At 55.0% G+C, this 16,660-nt stretch overlaps 1 protein-coding gene across 1 annotated transcript in view; it reads right to left on the bottom strand.

The window, feature by feature from the left end:
* Positions 1–13,747, bottom strand: part of TOLLIP (toll interacting protein) — a 32,166-nt gene extending 18,419 nt beyond the window's left edge. Inside the window, exons 1-2 of the mRNA XM_087422396.1 lie at positions 13,611–13,747; positions 241–390 (exon numbers count right to left, since the gene is read on the bottom strand). Of these exons, the coding sequence (XP_087278522.1) occupies positions 241–390; positions 13,611–13,643 (183 nt within the window). The 5' untranslated portion in view covers positions 13,644–13,747. The remainder of the gene's footprint in view (positions 1–240; positions 391–13,610) is intronic.
* Positions 13,748–16,660: the final 2,913 nt, after the last annotated feature.

The raw sequence follows: 16,660 nt of genomic DNA, 5'->3' as shown, positions 1-16,660 counted from the left end.
GTGCCCGGAACAGAACAGACACGAATAAACGCTCATTACTAATTACTGTAATTATTTTTGGCAGAACCCTGGGTAATCATCAATATTTTTCATATATATATGTCTCAGGAAAAATTGGAATCAGAAAAAGTTCCACCTGTCCACCCAGAAAATGTGGCATAAAAGCCGAAATCATGTAACAACCCCATTCGCTCCTGCCCCTTCTCTCCACTACCACGTGGCCGCAGCCCTGACACCCACCTGCACCACGGTGATGCTGAGGCGGCCCACTGTGCCCACCGCTCCTCCAAACTGTAGCTGCTGGGCTGCCTGTGCGTCCAGCTGGATCTGCTGCTGCTGCTGCGTGGGCAGGATGCGGAGGAAGTCCTGCGGGAGCTCGCCGATGTACACCTGGGACAGGGAAGAGAAGACACCGTAGTATCAGTGAGGCTGGGGCCAGGGCAGAACAGGGCCAAACCCTGGGCATTTCCAGGACCCAGAGGCCTGGGCTGTGCTGCACCTCAGCTGCACCTCACCTATAAACGAGGGCCCACAGGGGTCAGGGTTTCCAGCCTGAGGGCCTGGAACCACCACCTTGCCCCTCAGCAGCAGGACTGCGTCCTCTGGCACAGGAGCCCTTCTCACTCAGCAGACACACACGCAGATCAGGATCTGTGCAGGCTTGCTACATTTCTGCCACTAAAACCAGGTTCTCGTGCTCTAAACGGGATTGTTGGATGGTTTCTCAGGTTGTTTTTGGGTTTCACAAGCGCTCTGTCCACATGTCCATGATCCGTTTTCCCTGGTGCCATTACAACTACAGGCAGGGCCCATGAGCTGCAGGGCACCGGTTCAAACAATGAATGAGATGAAACCCGAACCGTGGGTCTGAAGCTCTCTAGAAAACCCTGTCAAGTACTTCCATCTGAAACAGTGCAAACTCAAAACTGCCCCAAATAAGTGAACAGATTAACAAGAAGCCCCAAAGACCTCACCCTTCTGCTTCTCAGGAACCCTCTGTCCACTAGGCTGCTGGGCCTCGGAGAGAAGGGAGGAGCCTGAGGGGGCCCGGCCCCCAGGGCTGGAGGGGACACGCTCCTGAGGGACACGCAGGAGTGTGAGTTACGGGAGGGGCCTGAAGGGCTCCGGGAGGACAAAGTCTTCCAGGAAAAACTGCAGGAGACTATAGCAAGAGTCAACCGAGACTCATGGAAGCGGCCCCAGAAAAGCCTGACACGGCAGAGATGCGCAAGGCAGGGCCGGCCTGGGGCCCAACGTGGGAGGGCCGAGGACCCAGCCGAGCTCAACGAGCAGGACACCCGCCACTCTGCTCCTTCCTGGGCACGGTGGGTAGAGGGTCTGGAGAGGTCACAGTGTAAGATGCCCACATCAACGAACGGCTGATGAAGCCTGCCGGGCTGACAAATCCCCTCGGAAGGGGGGCCTGCCTGCTGGAGCCACAGCCACAGGGGAACAGGGGCTGCCTGCGGTGGTCCCAGGTTCTCCTCAGCCACCCCAAGAGGACATCACAAAGGGGCTCCCGGCTGAGGGCCTGGAAGGGCTGCTTGTTCTCAGGAAGTGCTGAATGCTAAACCCCAGTGTGTCACGGCGAGAGTTCTGGCAGACTGCATCCACTGACAGCAGCCACCAGGGACCACCTCAGATGTCCAGGAGGCTCCTAACACCCTAAGGCCTCTACTGCCAAGACCAGATGCCTGCTGGGCTTCCGGACTTCCCGAAGACGCGGCATCTGGCAGAGTTCCAGAAGGTCGTATCTGCTGAGCTCACGAGCACCCTGGGAAAGCATTTCTCTCCAAGTGCTCTCGTCGCCTTGCATTTCAAACACGCCTGGAAAGGTCTAGGTCCCCACTCGGCTCCCATTTCAGGCTTGGGGAAGTCACAAACCAGGCAGGGCTCCGTAACCAGTGGAGGCGAGCACAAGGGGAAGTCGCAGGCTCCAGAGCCAGCTGAGTGTTGAGAACTCAGGCCCCCGTTCCGGGGCTCCCCCAGCCACGCCCACCTCTGACGGGAGCGCCCATCAGCTTGGTGCTCCAACCGCTCTTCTCTAAGGAGCAAGAATGAGCTTCTCCTGGCTGTACGCCACACGCGACCCAACAGACCAGGACGTCTCAGAACGACCTCTGCACCATCAGAGGAGACGCTCCTGGCGAAGACAACACCTGACCCTTCTCTGCACCTGGAGCACAGGGCCCAGGCGGTGCGGCCCCAAGCACTCACTACAGACCGACTGGAAGGCAGCAGGTGCGGGAGGCCTGAAGTTGCCAGAAGAGCACGGCGCCCTCCCAGGGGGCGTCGAAGGCCGCGTGTCCCCTGGTGTGCTGCACAGGTTACCAGCAGGCCCCAGGCCACCCTGAGGAAGTTACCCCTTGGTGACACCCTGGGGCCGCACCCCCTGTGGAGGGTTCAGGCCCGGGGGCACTGCTGCTGTGAGGCAGACACCAGGCGCCAGTTTCTGTTGGCGACCCTGGAGTGAAGAAGCCCAGGGCCCTTCACCCACCTCCCCAGCACACTCACACCCAGAACTCTCGCCAGCCCACGAGACCCAGATGTGCCCCTGCCAACCACACACAGTCCCCACAGCCTGCGCCGCGGTCTTCTTTGCTGGCTCTGTCTGCTCGCCATAAACACGTTATCTTGCAGAAACAGACTCACGTTAACCAAGCTTAAGGGATTACTGCATACAGACCCAATTCCCACTTACTTATTCTGAGAAATACTGCCCACCATCGGCCACACACTACAGCTCTGAGGACCCAGCAGGGACAGGCGTGCTCTTGGTGGATACACTGCGGACGGCCAGTCACATGCGCAGTGACAGCAGTCAGTCAGGAGAGGCCTCTCTCTTTCATCGTTTCCATTTCCTGTCTGTCCCCATCACGAGAACGGGACTGGCAGGTATTACATTTCTTTTTATTGTACTCTTCCAGGTTCTCATCGAAGAGAATGCGACTGCTTTTTACTGGGGGAAATAAAATGATACCAAAAGGCCAAATGACCTAGTTTAACTATAGTTAGTTAAACAACTATAGACTAGTTAAACAAAGGTTTAACTATAAAAGTATAAATATGAAATGAGGATGTACCAACATGAATGAACAGTGCAAACAGAATATGAGAAGGAAAAACTAGCGGAGACACCTCGCCAACCACCTCAGCCAGGGGGTCCAGGCTGACACCAGCAATGACAGGTCAGGGAGACGGCAGGTTCCCGAAATGATGCGATGAGAAGGACCCTCCCCTCTGTGGTCTCCTTCCAACTGAGGGACAGACCACAAAATGCCTGACCAGTAGTCTTCAACCGTCAACGTCCCGAAAACAAGGGAAGTCTGAGAGATGGTCCCAGAGCGCAGGCAAATAAGGAGACGTGATGGCTAACTGCCACCTGGGCCTGGGTGGAGTCCTCGGACAGTGACGGGAAACTGGCTGGGACTCCGAATGAAATCCGGGGTTCCCAGTGGGGTACCAGAGTCAGGTTCTCAGTGTGACAAATGTGCCACGTGACACGTGATGTTACCAATGGGGACAGCAGGTGAGGGGACACAGGAGCTCTTTGTACTGCCTTTGCAACTCTTCCATAAATCTAAAATTATTCCAAAATTTAAGTTTATTAGAAAAATTTCAATTTAACCTAGAAAAAAAAAAAAGAAAGGAAAAGGAAACAGTGCACAGTCCTTAAGAAAGAATAAGCTCCTGATTATGCAACCGACACACCGGCCACTGGGGAAGACGAGGTGGCCGCTGCCGCAGTCCTGATGATGCTCACTCAGACGGAATCCGGCCACACGAGGAGACTCCGACACCTCAAAGAGCCACTACTGTTGACAAAAGCAGTCAACATCTGTAATGTGTCGTTACAGATAAGCGGTAACGTGAATCTGATCACTTCAGCAACCAGACTGGAAAACGTCATCAATAAACATGTATTCTTAACATATATTAAAAATTCAGTGCTGGTCCTAAAATTTATTTTTGCCATATTATGATGGAGGAAATGTTTGAAAGGTCACATCAAAACATATGCTTGATCCTGACTCAAAGACTTGGGATCAAAGAGAACAATTAATCTTGATAACAGATAAATAATGGATCCTATTTCCTAATATAATTTGGCTTACATTCACAAGATGACTACAGTGAGTCCAATACCGACAAGTAATTTCAAGTTCTTGCGTTAAGACCCACGAGTCCACTCCCAGGAGTAATCCTACGGAGGTGCTCACGCAGGATGCCAGCTGCCTCATCGCTGACACAGCCCAGGCACAAGGAGAAGGGAGCACCCACCATGGGGCCAAGGGACGGCCCTGACGGAGACCCACACAGCCCTGAGGAGGGAGCCCTCCCCATGCCTGCTCACACGAGATCTTGTGGCACCTGGAGGAGGGGCACAGCACCACCACTGTGCAAAAACCACAAAGGAGGTTTTATGTCTAAAAATAGTGTTTAAGAAATTAATGTTCAGGAGTGGAACTCAGTGGGCGAGAGAGAAGGGGAGGAGGCAGGGGAGATTTAGTTTTAATTTATTTATACTTTTATGTCTTGCTAGTAATTTTTAAAAGCAATTTTTTTAACCATGTACATGAATTACTTTTATAATAAAATTAGAACTTTCACTCCATGAACTCTCTGGGTTTTAACTTCTCTTAAAACTAAAAGCTACTTTCATAAATATTAGTCTTTTTAAAACATATTTGCAAAAACATAATTTCATATTTCTTAAAATCACTGCTTTTTCTACCCCATGGACACGCTCAGAGAGCCACAGGGCGTATTACTGACACCCACCCCCTCCCAGGGCTCTGGTCCACTGCAGGACACTTGTGCACAAAATAAAAGATTTGCAAAATCTGGTTTTATTTAGAATAAACACCCTTCCAAGTCCAAATGTTAATTTTGGCACAGAAACAGAGTTTAATTATTCTTTTTATCACGTAAGGTGTATGCTCACTACCTAAGCTAACTTTTCAGGTGCACAGAATCAAACAAGCACCTGTGAATACCTCGTAGTGACAAGCCTGACGGGAGGAACCAAGGCTGCACTTCCCAGCGATGAGGCCTGCCCACAGGGCCACAGAGGCAGGAGGCGCAGCCCAGACCAGCCTCTCCCGCCACGAGCCCCCAAGGTCACCGAGTAGCAGCAGCCACATACCAGGCCTGGGGCGGTGGATCTCCCGGCCTGCCTTGCATGACTGTCCTTTCCCTTAAGGAGCATTTTTAAATTACTTTTCCTCATTGCTGCCCCCATGAAACCATAGGACCGCAGACACACTGTGTGTCTGCCCATGGCCTGGGGTCTACTTGTGCCCTCTACAGAAAGAGAGCAAGGGGGCCGGCCCGGTGGCACAAGCGGTTAAGTGCACATGCTCCACTGCAGCAGCCTGGGGTTCGCCGGTTTGGATCCCGGGCGTGCACCGACGCACTGCTTCTCGAGCCATGCTGTGGTGGTGTCACGTACAAAGTAGAGGAAGATGGGCACAGATGTTAGCTCAAGGCCAATCTTCCTCAGCAAAAAAAAAAAAAAAAAAGAGGAGGACTGTCATCAGATGTTAGCTCAGGGCTGATCTTCCTCACCGAAAAAAAAAAAAAAGAGCAAGTATGAGGCTTTCTCTTCATCTAACGCACAGCGAGGAACAAGTAAATAAAACTTTTAAGTTAAAAGTTAGATTAAAAACTGAAAAGCTATTAACTATTAACTTTATAACTGCATTTGCTGAGCAACTTTTAATGTAATTTTTACTTACAAATTATAATGTATCAAATTACACAATTAGCAATCTATAAAATAGCAATGTAATCAAAATTTAAAAACTCATTCAACTGTCACTTTCCCAGCAAAAGCAAAGCATCTGAAAAAATTAACCTCTTAAAAAACATTTTTGGTAAACTTAACTTTTAACTTTGCTCGATATGAGGAAAAACTTTCTAACTAACTGTTACATGTTCTTTTTAGCACTTTGACATAGTTAGTCATGAGCTGAGTAACTTTTGTGGAATCAAAAAATAAAACGTGAATGGTTGTTATTCGATTCTCCAGGCACGAGTTGCACACACAAGCACTGAGGATCAAACACGAACACGGTGCTAGGCGGCCGGGGCCCCCAGCGCTGGTCCACAGTGAGGGGAGCAAGCCCCATCGCAGCCATCTCTCAACCACACGTCTGCACCTGAGCTTCTGTGTCTGTATCTTCCCCGAACTCCTTACGACACCCAAGAAGCCCCACAGGAGTGATGAAGCACTGAGGAACAAGAGTCCCAGTGGAGCCAAGCTTTGGAGGCCACGGACCACCATGAAACCGACCACTGGTCGTGCCTCCTCCGAGACCCAACTTTCACTCTCTGGGGGTCACACCACCCTGGTGCTGAGGATGCACGCGAAGGGCTCTGGAGCCCCCACAATGCGGTCTAGGGAGACCTCCTGGTCCTCACGCCCTGTGATCCAGAGCCACCCTGATGGCTTTAATTCAACATTACGTTCACAGCTGGAACCACGGCAGGGAGAGCCGGGCCAGGCTGAGGCCTGAGGGACAGAGGAACCAACAAAACAAAAACAAAAACTCCCACGGGACCCCGTGGAGTCTCCACATGCTTGTGGAGAGGGGTACAGCCTGCAGGCTGCAGTGGAGTCAGGATCCCTAGGGGAGGAGGAGCCCCGACACCTGGGACTCCCTCCGCTGGGCCCGGAGCAAGCTGAGCCCGGGAGCTGCCCCGCCAAGTCTGAGGAGGCTGCCCTGCTCCAAGGCCCTGCACGGGACACCCGCCACTAGGCTCACCCAGGGCCAGAGCTCAGCATGTCCTACAGTCTGGCCCAGGAGAACTGGCCTGTCCACCAAGAGAGCACACGAGGGGGTGGGGAGAGACGTGTGGGCTGGGAAGGAGGGTGGTGGGCGGTGGGCAGATCAGCCTCTGGCTCTGATGGGTGGCCTGGCCAGCTGGCCGAATCCTCACTGCTCAGCATCCCACGGCCCCCAGCACACTGTGAAGAAAGGAAGGCAGAGGCTCTGAGAGACTGAGTGCCAACCTGCGTCTGTCAGCAGGCCCCTACACTCAACACCTGGGGAGGTGAGGAGCCAGGGCAGGTGAGGGAATCGGCGGCAGGTGAGAAACCTGGGGCAGATGAGGAGCTGTAGCAGGTGAGGATCCTGGGGCAGGTGAGGAGCTGGGGTAGGTGCGGAGTCAGGATAGGTAAGGAGTCGGGGTAGGTGAGGAGCCGGGGCAGGTGAGGAGCCTGGGGCAGGTGAGGAGGGGGGGCAGGTGAGGAGCTGGGGGCAGGTGAGGAGCTGGGGGCAGGTGAGAAGCCGGGGCAGGTGAGGAACCTGGGGCAGGTGAGGAGCTGGGGTAGGTGCGGAGTCAGGGTAGGTGCGGAGTCAGGGCAGGTGAGGAGCCGGGGCAGGTGAGGACCTGGGGCAGGTGAGGAGCTGGGGGCAGGTGAGAAGCCGGGGCAGGTGAGGAGCTGGGGCAGGTGAGGAGCGGGGGTAGGTGCGGAGTCAGGGTAGGTGAGGAACCTGGGGCAGGTGAGGAGCCGACACGTGCTGCACCTCATGTCTGGCTCTGCCTGGCACCTGACTGCAGGGTGTAACAGCAGGTGGACCAGTGGAGCGAGTGTGACAGTATGTGGGCGGTGCAGAGGCTGAGAAAGAACCAGATTCTGGATCTGCTTTGAAGGCAGAGCCCGCAGGACTTCCTGAGGGATGGAGGAGGCAAGGTCATGTGGGGGTTCTGGTCTGAGCAACACAAAGGATAGAGTTGCCACCAAATGGGACGGGAAAAGGCAGTGGAGGGGGTCTGAGAGAAGGGGCCGGCTTTCCGTCTGCAATGTCCAGAACATTCTAGGGAGACAGCAAGGAGCAGAGGGGCAATGGATCTGGAGTTCAGGAAGAAGGTCTGGGAGTCACTGTCATGTCAGAGGCCTGAAGCCTGGACACCAGCTGACGCCCCAGCTGAGATCCCCAGGGGCTTGAGGACAGACAGGAAAGAGGAGGAGCAGGTGGAAGGAAACCCGAGGGAAAGCAGTAACCTCAGAGCAGGGAGGGGCTGCTGTCACCTGTGCCCTGGGCGGCAGCCCGAGAGGCCCTAGCACTCCCCCAGGAGAGTTTCCGAACACCTAAGACCAGCTGCTGCCATGCCCTCTGCCTGAAGCACGCTCCCGCCACCTGCAGTTACCTCCCGCAGTCCCTCGAAGTGCAGGCGGCTTCCTGTCCTCAGCTGATGCAGCTGCCCCTCCTGGGACCCACAGCCCCGCACAACCCAACCCCCCAGCACAGTCCAGCCACTGTTGAAGCAAGAGGAAACAGTAGGAGGCATGTAGATGGTAAATGGTGCACACAAAACTCCAGGCAGGGAGGGCTAGAAGAGCCGAGTTTTTTGAGACAAGAAAAATAATTCCTAGGGACCTAGAAGCTCCCACGTTCCAGGACTCCCCATAGGCCAGGGCTGGGGCAAACGCTTTACACACACTGACTCAGTCCATCCTCACAAGAACCATGTGAGAAAGCTTTATACAAGAGGACACCGAGGCACAAAGATGCTAACAACTGGCCCAAAGTTAGAGAGCTGTCACTCAAATAATTCACACCGAACACTCCCAGACAGATTTCACAGCCGCTGTCAGAGGAGAGCAGGGGCCAGAGGGTGCTGAATGCACGGAGACACAGACAGGGGAGGGGAAGGGGAGCCTGAGGAAAGGACGGCAACCACCGACTCCTCAGATGGCAGAATGAGACCTTCATGGACGAGAAGACAACTGTCGCCCAGAATTCCAAACAGAGCAAAAATATCTTTAAGGAATTAGAGAAAAGGCACTCATAAACAAAAACTGAGAGTTCGCCACCAAAGCAAGTTCTAAAGGATGAACCAGAAGCAAAAGCAAAGTGCTCCCAGATGGAAGGTCTGAGACGCAAGGAGGGACAGGAAAAGCAAGGAGCCACTACACACGACCAGCAGCACGGAGGCCGGGAAGAGGTCACATGAGGCAGCACACTCATCGGGAGGAGGGTAAATACGATGACTAACCTTAGGTCCCGATAAGCCTGTGTGTTCAAACTTCTAGGATAACCACCAAGAGAACAGAAATACAATATGTATTTTCCAAACCAGTATGGAACAAAAAATTGAATTAAAAAAACTATATTCAGTCAATCCAAAAGAAGGCAAGGAGAGAAAAAGAAAACCAGGACAAATAAAAGCACAAAAGGAAGTGTTTTAAAGAAAAAAAGCGTGTGTAACAATACATATAGAACTATTTAACACGTTCCAGTTAAAAGAAAAAGACTTAGACTTTGTCTAAGACTCCTCAGAAGTGACTTTCTAAAAATCCAGCCCTATGCTGCTGACAACAGACCAATCCTAAGCATAAATGTTCAGAAGGACGTAGTCAAAGAACGAAAAAAACCCCACCAGGCAAATACTCCCTCAAAGAAAGCACGCGTAGCCGCCTGGCATCACACCAGATAAGAAAGGCTCTGCGCGAGGCCAGCGAGGTCGCTGTTCACAGCCGGCTTACAGGAAGACGCTGCAATTCTAAATGTGGACACACTAACGACTCAGCTTCAAAGAATCCTGAGCAAAGGCTCACAGGGACGCGGAGAAACAGGACTCTCCACCAGCTGGTGGGGACGCTCACGGCCCGCCCAGGACCAGGGCCCACAGGAAGGCGCTGGCAGGGCAAGATGGGTTCATCTGAGCAAGAAGAGAGTGTCAGGGACTCGGACAGCGAACGTATGAAACCCACGGGTTTACAACAGTCTCAGAAAGGAGAAAGCCAAACACAATCCAAAAAGAAAACCAACTCCCTCCTCTGAATGTGGGAAATTAAATTAACCAAGCATTTATCTTGCCTTTCCCGTACAAACTACTTCAGGGCAGCCAGACAGCTCTGGTTGTGGAGAAAGCGCATCTTGATGAACAGCCCCAGTTAATAAATGTAGAACGAGTGAGAACACACAAATATCACCCTCTGCCACCCCTAATGAAGTCCCTGGTTCAGCAACAATTATCAACAAGCCAAGGCTGATGAGGATCTGGACAGTCACGGGCCACCAGCACCACCCACAGATCGCCCACAGGGCTCAAGACGGAAAAGGCAGCCTAAAAAGGCAGGGCCTCGCTGACTGCCCCAGAACTTGCAGATCAACCAGCATCTTCAAAAGCGGGACAAGTAGCTGTTATCAGTCTGGGCCCCCAACAGCCTGGACCACCCATCAGCCTGGATCCCCCATCGGCCTGGGGCCCCACCAGTCTGGACTCAGTGGGACACACCCACACATCTATGAAGGAAGCTTGCCAAAAAAGTTGAAGCTGCCCCCGACTAAGCCTCGACTGCCGTCCCCTCGAGCTGACTGTGCCGCTGTGGTTTAAAGCAGCATGTCCTGCAAACCTCCCAGCATTCTAACTCGAAGGCAGGAGGCCCCCACAATTACTCCTTGTAGGTGCCCACTGGGGGCTCTGTAATATTTTGTGGACTGGACAGAAACACTGGATAGAAAACGGTCGTCATTACAAAAACACTAGCGTTGATAAAGGGGAGCAAACACAGCTCAGGGTTGGGGCATGCCTCAAGGGCCACCCAGGAAAACCTATCCTGTGGCTGTAAACGCCACATCTCCTGAAATATAAGCAAAGAACCATATTAGCTCTGCGGAAGAAAGAGCAAACGGAAGGCACGGAGTCGGAGCAGCTAGTTTCCCACTTTTCCTCATCACGCCCACCTCAAGAGCCCCCTCAGGCGCCCTGCTCAAGGACAAAGGAATCTCCCCAGCCCTGTCAGATTGTCCTTCCTCCTCCAGCTTCCCAGGAGCTCTGCCTGTCACCGCTTTATCACCAGCGGGGGGCAATGGTCAGACTTCAGAGTCGCCTGAGGGAGCAAGCCTAAGTCCAGGCTCCGGGCTCCCTGGCTGAACGCCAACCTGTGCGGGCAGGGACCGGCCTGAAGGACGGCACGGGGCTAACAAAGGAGTGCTGCCCGCCAGGACCTAGCACAGTGAGCACTTGCCAAGCGCCACCTTCACTAGCACCAGCTGGGATCGCAGCGTCTTCCTGTTTACAAGCCAAGCGCCCTGCTCATCCCTGAACCTCGCTGGCACCGAGCACACAACGCAGAGTGGGGGCTCAATCAGTATCAAGCCAAAGCACGCTGGAAAAGGAAGAGCTGTCCAGATGCTAATACCTGGGAAGGGTCCTTACAAGTACTGGTTAACGAGAGGGTTGCAGGCTGGGCGGGAGAGGTGGAAAGTAAAGAGGGTGTGCCAGGCAAAAACATTTGAAAAACAATTTACACTGTAGTGACCTGATAACACTCAAGGGCCAAATCCATTTGCCAGCCGTCTAGAATAGCACCCGGGCCACAATGGCTGCTCCCTCACACACCAGCACAGGCACTGCCACTCAGCACCCTTCCCCGCCTTCCAGAGCCCGCCACACCCCGGCTCGTCAAGCAGGCCTCTTCCTCTCCATCTCCCAGACCGGCCCAGTGCTCCCCTCTCCCACCCACCCCACAACTCCTGCTCCTCCCTCCAAGAATCTTACTCACTCCGACCCCCACCCAGGGGAGGCCACTGCTCGAACTCGAGTTAAGATCCACAGACCTGGGTGTGCCCATCACCGCATGGCTCATCCATGTGTTTTAGGTGCTGGCCATTCCCGTGCCACACTGTAAGAACCCGACGGCAAGCACCACACCCGGTCCTTCACAGGACTGCACTGCCCAATACACTCATCAGGACCACTGGCAGAATGAGCACGTCACAAGTCCTCCAGTGGCACTCAAGACCCCAGCCACTGAGGACACCTTCCTGGAGCCCCCAGCAGCTCTGGCCCAGACCCAGCGTTACTGCCGTGGACAGGGCAGGGAAGTGCCCCAGAACCCCCGCTGGTCCACGTGTGCTGCACACCAATGCACATGGGCCACACGAGGCGCTGCAACAGAAAACCCGGGAAGCACCAGACACATGGACCGTCAGCACTCTGACGGCACGGGGCCCCGGTGGGACTCCCTCTGACGCTCCACACTCTCACGGCGGTCACAGAGCAGAGGTCTCCCTCAGGACAGGACAAGCTGACCTTTACTGAGTGCTCCCTTCGTGCAGACACTGAGCCCCGCATGGCGTGTTGATTCAGCCAGTCCCACCCACCAGCGAGGCCCCGGACCAGGAGGCTGAGGACACGTGACAGGCCCGGCCGGGCGGGGCTGCCTGACCACTAGGCCCATGGCTCCCCCGGGGCTGAGGAGGGAGCTGCGTGCTCAGTGCCCTCGCTTCTCTGAGCAGCCTGCAGTGTAGAAGGAAACACTGCTGGGCAGTCCCTGCTGTAGTTCCCCGTGACAGAATGAGGACGGAGAGACGGGAATCTCTCTAGGACTCTGGACGCTTCCACAACGAGCCCGACAAGAAGTGTGGGTCAGGTCCAATTCAGAGCCCTCAGGAAGAGCGTCTGGGCCCAGAGGGGCCCCTCCCAAACCCGGGACTTCCTGCACACTCAGGAGAAACGTCCTGTGGCGCGGATTCCTCCCCAGCCGGAGAGACACAGCAGGATCCTCAACACCTGGCCTCGAGGGTGAGGAGCGCTGGTGACCCGGACCTCCCGAGTGAGGGCGCTGATACTGTCCCTCAGAAGGACCTTTCTCCCTACTCAAAAGGACCAGAATGTTCCTCTGCTGCACGTTTTGAGCCTCTGTTGATAAGAACCTCACTGCTCATGACAACCCGACCCAGCCCAATGTGAAGGAGCTGCTGGGGGCCACTCCCCTGGAGCCTGCTGAGCGGGTCCACACCCGTCCTCCTGCCACGGCACAGTCAGCACTGAGCCGCATGGAAGCCCCCGGATGAGAGAGCTGGGGGTCAGAGGGCACTCCCGGGTTCTCGGCTCCCATCCTTTCATTTGCAAATGAAAACGCTGAGGGTTTGAGCAGTGGCCACTAACCCGGGACACAGCTGGGCCTCTGAGCCTCATTCTGCCCAGAGGAAGAGAGGGCGTCTGGGGACCCAAGGGACCATCGGGGTTCAGGTCCTCCTCTGTAAGGGCACAGTCTAGGAGCAACGTGCCTCCTCCATCTGCGGGACTGACTCCTGTGGGGGGCCTCCTCCACCTGGGGACTATCCGGGGTGCAGGGGGCCTCCTCCATCCTGGGACCCACCCAGAGTACGCGGATCTCTTCTACAAGGGGACCCACTCGGGGTTCGAGATCCTCTTCTGTTGGCGGACCCACCCTGGTGGGGGGCCTCCTCCATCCGGGGATCGTCCGAGGTGCGAGGACCTTCTCTGACGGGAGACCCACCCTGGGAGGGGGCCTCGTCCATCCGGGGACCCACCCGGGCTGCGAGATCCTCTTCTATCGGGGGACCCACCCTGGTGGGGGGCCTCCTCCATCCGGGGACCGCCCAGGTTGCGGGGACCTTCTCTAACGGGGGGACCCACCCTGGCGGGCGGGCCTCCTCCATCCGGGGACCATCCCGGGGTGTGGGGGCTCCTCCAACGGGGACCGACTCGGCCCGGCCGCCTCCCCTCGCTCGCCCGGAGCCCGCAGTCGGCCTCCCGGTGCGCCCCGGAGGCCGCGAGCCCGCCCACCGCCCTGAGGAAGAAGCCCGCCCGCCGCCGCTGGCCGCCTCCCACCCGGAGCTCACCGGGCCGCGCTGCGTGCTGACGGTGGTCGCCATGGCGCTGCGCCGGCCCCGCCGAGAGCTGCCGCGCCCGCGACCCACGGCGCCGAGCCGACGGTTGTGCCCGCGAGGCCGCCGCCGCCGCCGCCGCCGCCGCCGCCGCCGCCGCCGCCGCCGCCGCCACAGTCAGCTGACGTCGGCCCCGCCCCCGCGCCGTCCGCACGCCCTTTCCGGCACGCACGCACGCACGCACGCGCGCTCCCGGCGGGCGCCTGCGCAGTCCCTCGCCCCGAGCCGCGGCCCCGCGAAATGGCTCTTGAGCTGGCGGTCTGCGCATGCCCGCCGGCCGCCCGCGCCCGGGGTCAGGGGCTGGGTCCGAGCCCGTCGTCGGCCGGCGGCTCGCGGAGCCCAGCCCTGGGGTCTGCGGCCCCGAGGGGGCGGGCCCCGGGCGGAGGGCCACCTTCCGGAGGCCCCCGGGAAGGAGGGCGGCGACACCACGAGGGGCGGACGGGCGCCCGCGGGTGGATGTGGCTCCTACCCGGGGCACGTGTCACCCCCAGCCCTGGTTTACCCTGTACCCTCTCCGGGAGCAGCGTTTACGTTTAAGTTTCAGAAACCAGGAGTCAGGGCGCGTGTGGGCTGCAGTTCTCGGAAGACGCAGGGCCTGCGTGTTCCGGGGACACCGGGCGCGCCAGCTAAGCCGGGCTCCCACCCGCGGCAGAACTGAAGCGTGATCATCGACGGTGCTTCTTAGGGGAATTACCGACATAAGCAGAAATAGGGTGCTATTTCTAGAATATGCTGCTTCTCCATGTGTGTGTCAGGGATGAGGCCTAAATTGATAATCCCAGCTTTCTTCCTCCACCGTCGTTTCACGGTCCCCTTATTCTCTGCCCAGGCCTCAGCCCTATCTACCCCCAAGCTGCAGGAGATAAGGAATTCCTTTCAAGTCTCCGTAGAGGCTTCCTTATTTTCAGTCAGAGAAGGAAGGGAGAAAGGCCTCCCTTGTGCTGGGCCTGGAGTTCTGCTGTTGAACATGAGCAGTTTCACAAGATCAGACAAGTGACTGTCAGTAGAAAACCACGACCGCTCTGTAATCATGTGTGAACACAGACAAAAGACAAACACCGCCCAAGCCCAATGACAAACACCTCCCTATCCTGGCTGATTGGCCAGCTGCTGCTTACCAATTACACCTTACCCTCCCTCCAGTCTTCTCTCCTTCTAGATAAGAGTTATTAAGAAGCCTGATCATAGAATTACACCTGCTTCCTGGCAGCATCCAGTACAGAGCAGAACCCTACTTCCTTAAACCTTCCCCATAATCATGTATAAAAGCCCGAATCCTGTGAGTCCTTTCTAAAACCCTCTAAGTCACCCTGTGCATCCCCGTGATGTGTTCTCTTTCGCTGCAACAAGTAATAATCCCAACCTGAGTTATAGGTGTGTTCCTGGTGGTCTGGCTGGAGGGCACCGACACACCCAAGACTTGAATTGTCCTCTTCCTTTGTGTGCACTTTCCAGAGCCATCAGAAGTAGCCGGCCCCTGCCCCCACGATGTTTGTCATCACCGTATCTGCCACAGCAGCTAAGTCTCAGCTATGTGGCCACCCCCATTTGTCCTCCACTTGCACTACATCCTGTGCAGTGCAATTTTCGCCTTTGGCGAAAATTTGAGGAATTGCGATGCCACTGCATGACACAGATGCCCGTTGTTCGGTTTTCTCCTGGCAAGGATTTTATCCACATGCTCATCACATATATGAGCAACCCAATCCTAGCATCCCATTTTGAGAGTCTGTTTTCTGGGGCCACTTCTGGTGGCAATTACTGTATCAGTCAGGGTCCCAGCAAGAAACAGATGGCATGCTCAGAAAGATAATTGGAGGGGTTTTAATAAATGGGCTGTTTACAAAAGAAGGGCAGAGTTAAGTGAAGGAGCAAGGCATCGTAAAGCACCCAGGGATTCTTAGCTCCACGAAGCTGCTGCCACTGCTGGCCTTGAAAGGACAAAGGGAGGCAGCAGTGGCCAGGGAAAGAGGCTTGGCCTCTGCGGAGGAATGAAGCCACTGCCAACCTGCAGGCCTGTGGGGAGGGGTCTGGGGAAATACTCTAACCCCCACCCCCCTCAGTCTCCTGCAGGTGTCTCCCGTTGACCCAACCAGGTGGTGCAGTCTGTAGATGTCTGCTTCCTGGGGCACAAAGAGAAGCAGAGAAAGGTGGAGATTGGATCTGGGAGGGCAAATGAGACCATAGCACACAGGCATCTAAGTGTCGGCAATAGCCAGAGATGGAGTTTGGTAAAATACTGTTGAAAAGAGCAACAAAAGAACAGAAGGGCACAGAAATCAAACTTCTTGAACGTCAGCAAAAGTGTGAAGGAAACATCATAAACTTCATTGGAAGGCATTGAAGAAGACCTGGATAAATTGAGAACCATGTACCATATTCATGAATTGGAAGGCTAGTGTCAGAAATATGTCAGTTCTCCCCCAAATTGCCCTGCAAAAGAAATTCTCATTAAAATCCCAAAAGAGTTTTTTTAAGAAATTTGACAAACTGATTCTAAAATGTATATGGAAGAAAAAGGCTGAATAATTGCCAAAACATTCTAGAAGAAGAACGAGAAGGAGGAGACAGAAGGGAACAGTCCTGGGAGATATCAAATTGTGTCATCAGACTATAGGAATGGAGACTGTGATGTTGCTATGGGGATGGACAAATTCACCAGTGGAGCAAAGTATGACACCTTGATTTGTGAGAGTGCTGGCACAGCTGGGCAGTAGGGAAAGGAAATATTTTTCAAGAAATATGCTAAAACAATTGGCATATGTACTTATGAAAAAACTTAAATTGAACCCCTACTTTATGCCAAACAAAAAGCAATTCCTGATGGAATTGAGCCAATAAACGTTTGATGAATTCAATATCCATGTTGTGTTTGGAAAGGATAGAATCAGGAAAAGCTGTCACCTCTGCTCTGGTCCACCTGGGAAGGTCTGAGCTGGATTTGAGGTGTTGGGAGAGAACATGTGTGCTGACAGGAGAGCCAGACATGAGAGAAAGTGTTCACC

Source organism: Ceratotherium simum, chromosome 34 (genome assembly GCF_057802395.1).
Source record: "Ceratotherium simum simum isolate JZ-2026a chromosome 34, ASM5780239v1, whole genome shotgun sequence".
NCBI lineage: Eukaryota > Metazoa > Chordata > Mammalia > Perissodactyla > Rhinocerotidae > Ceratotherium > Ceratotherium simum.
Note: the sequence above shows the minus strand (reverse complement) of the source record. Positions and strands in the feature narration are given on the sequence as shown.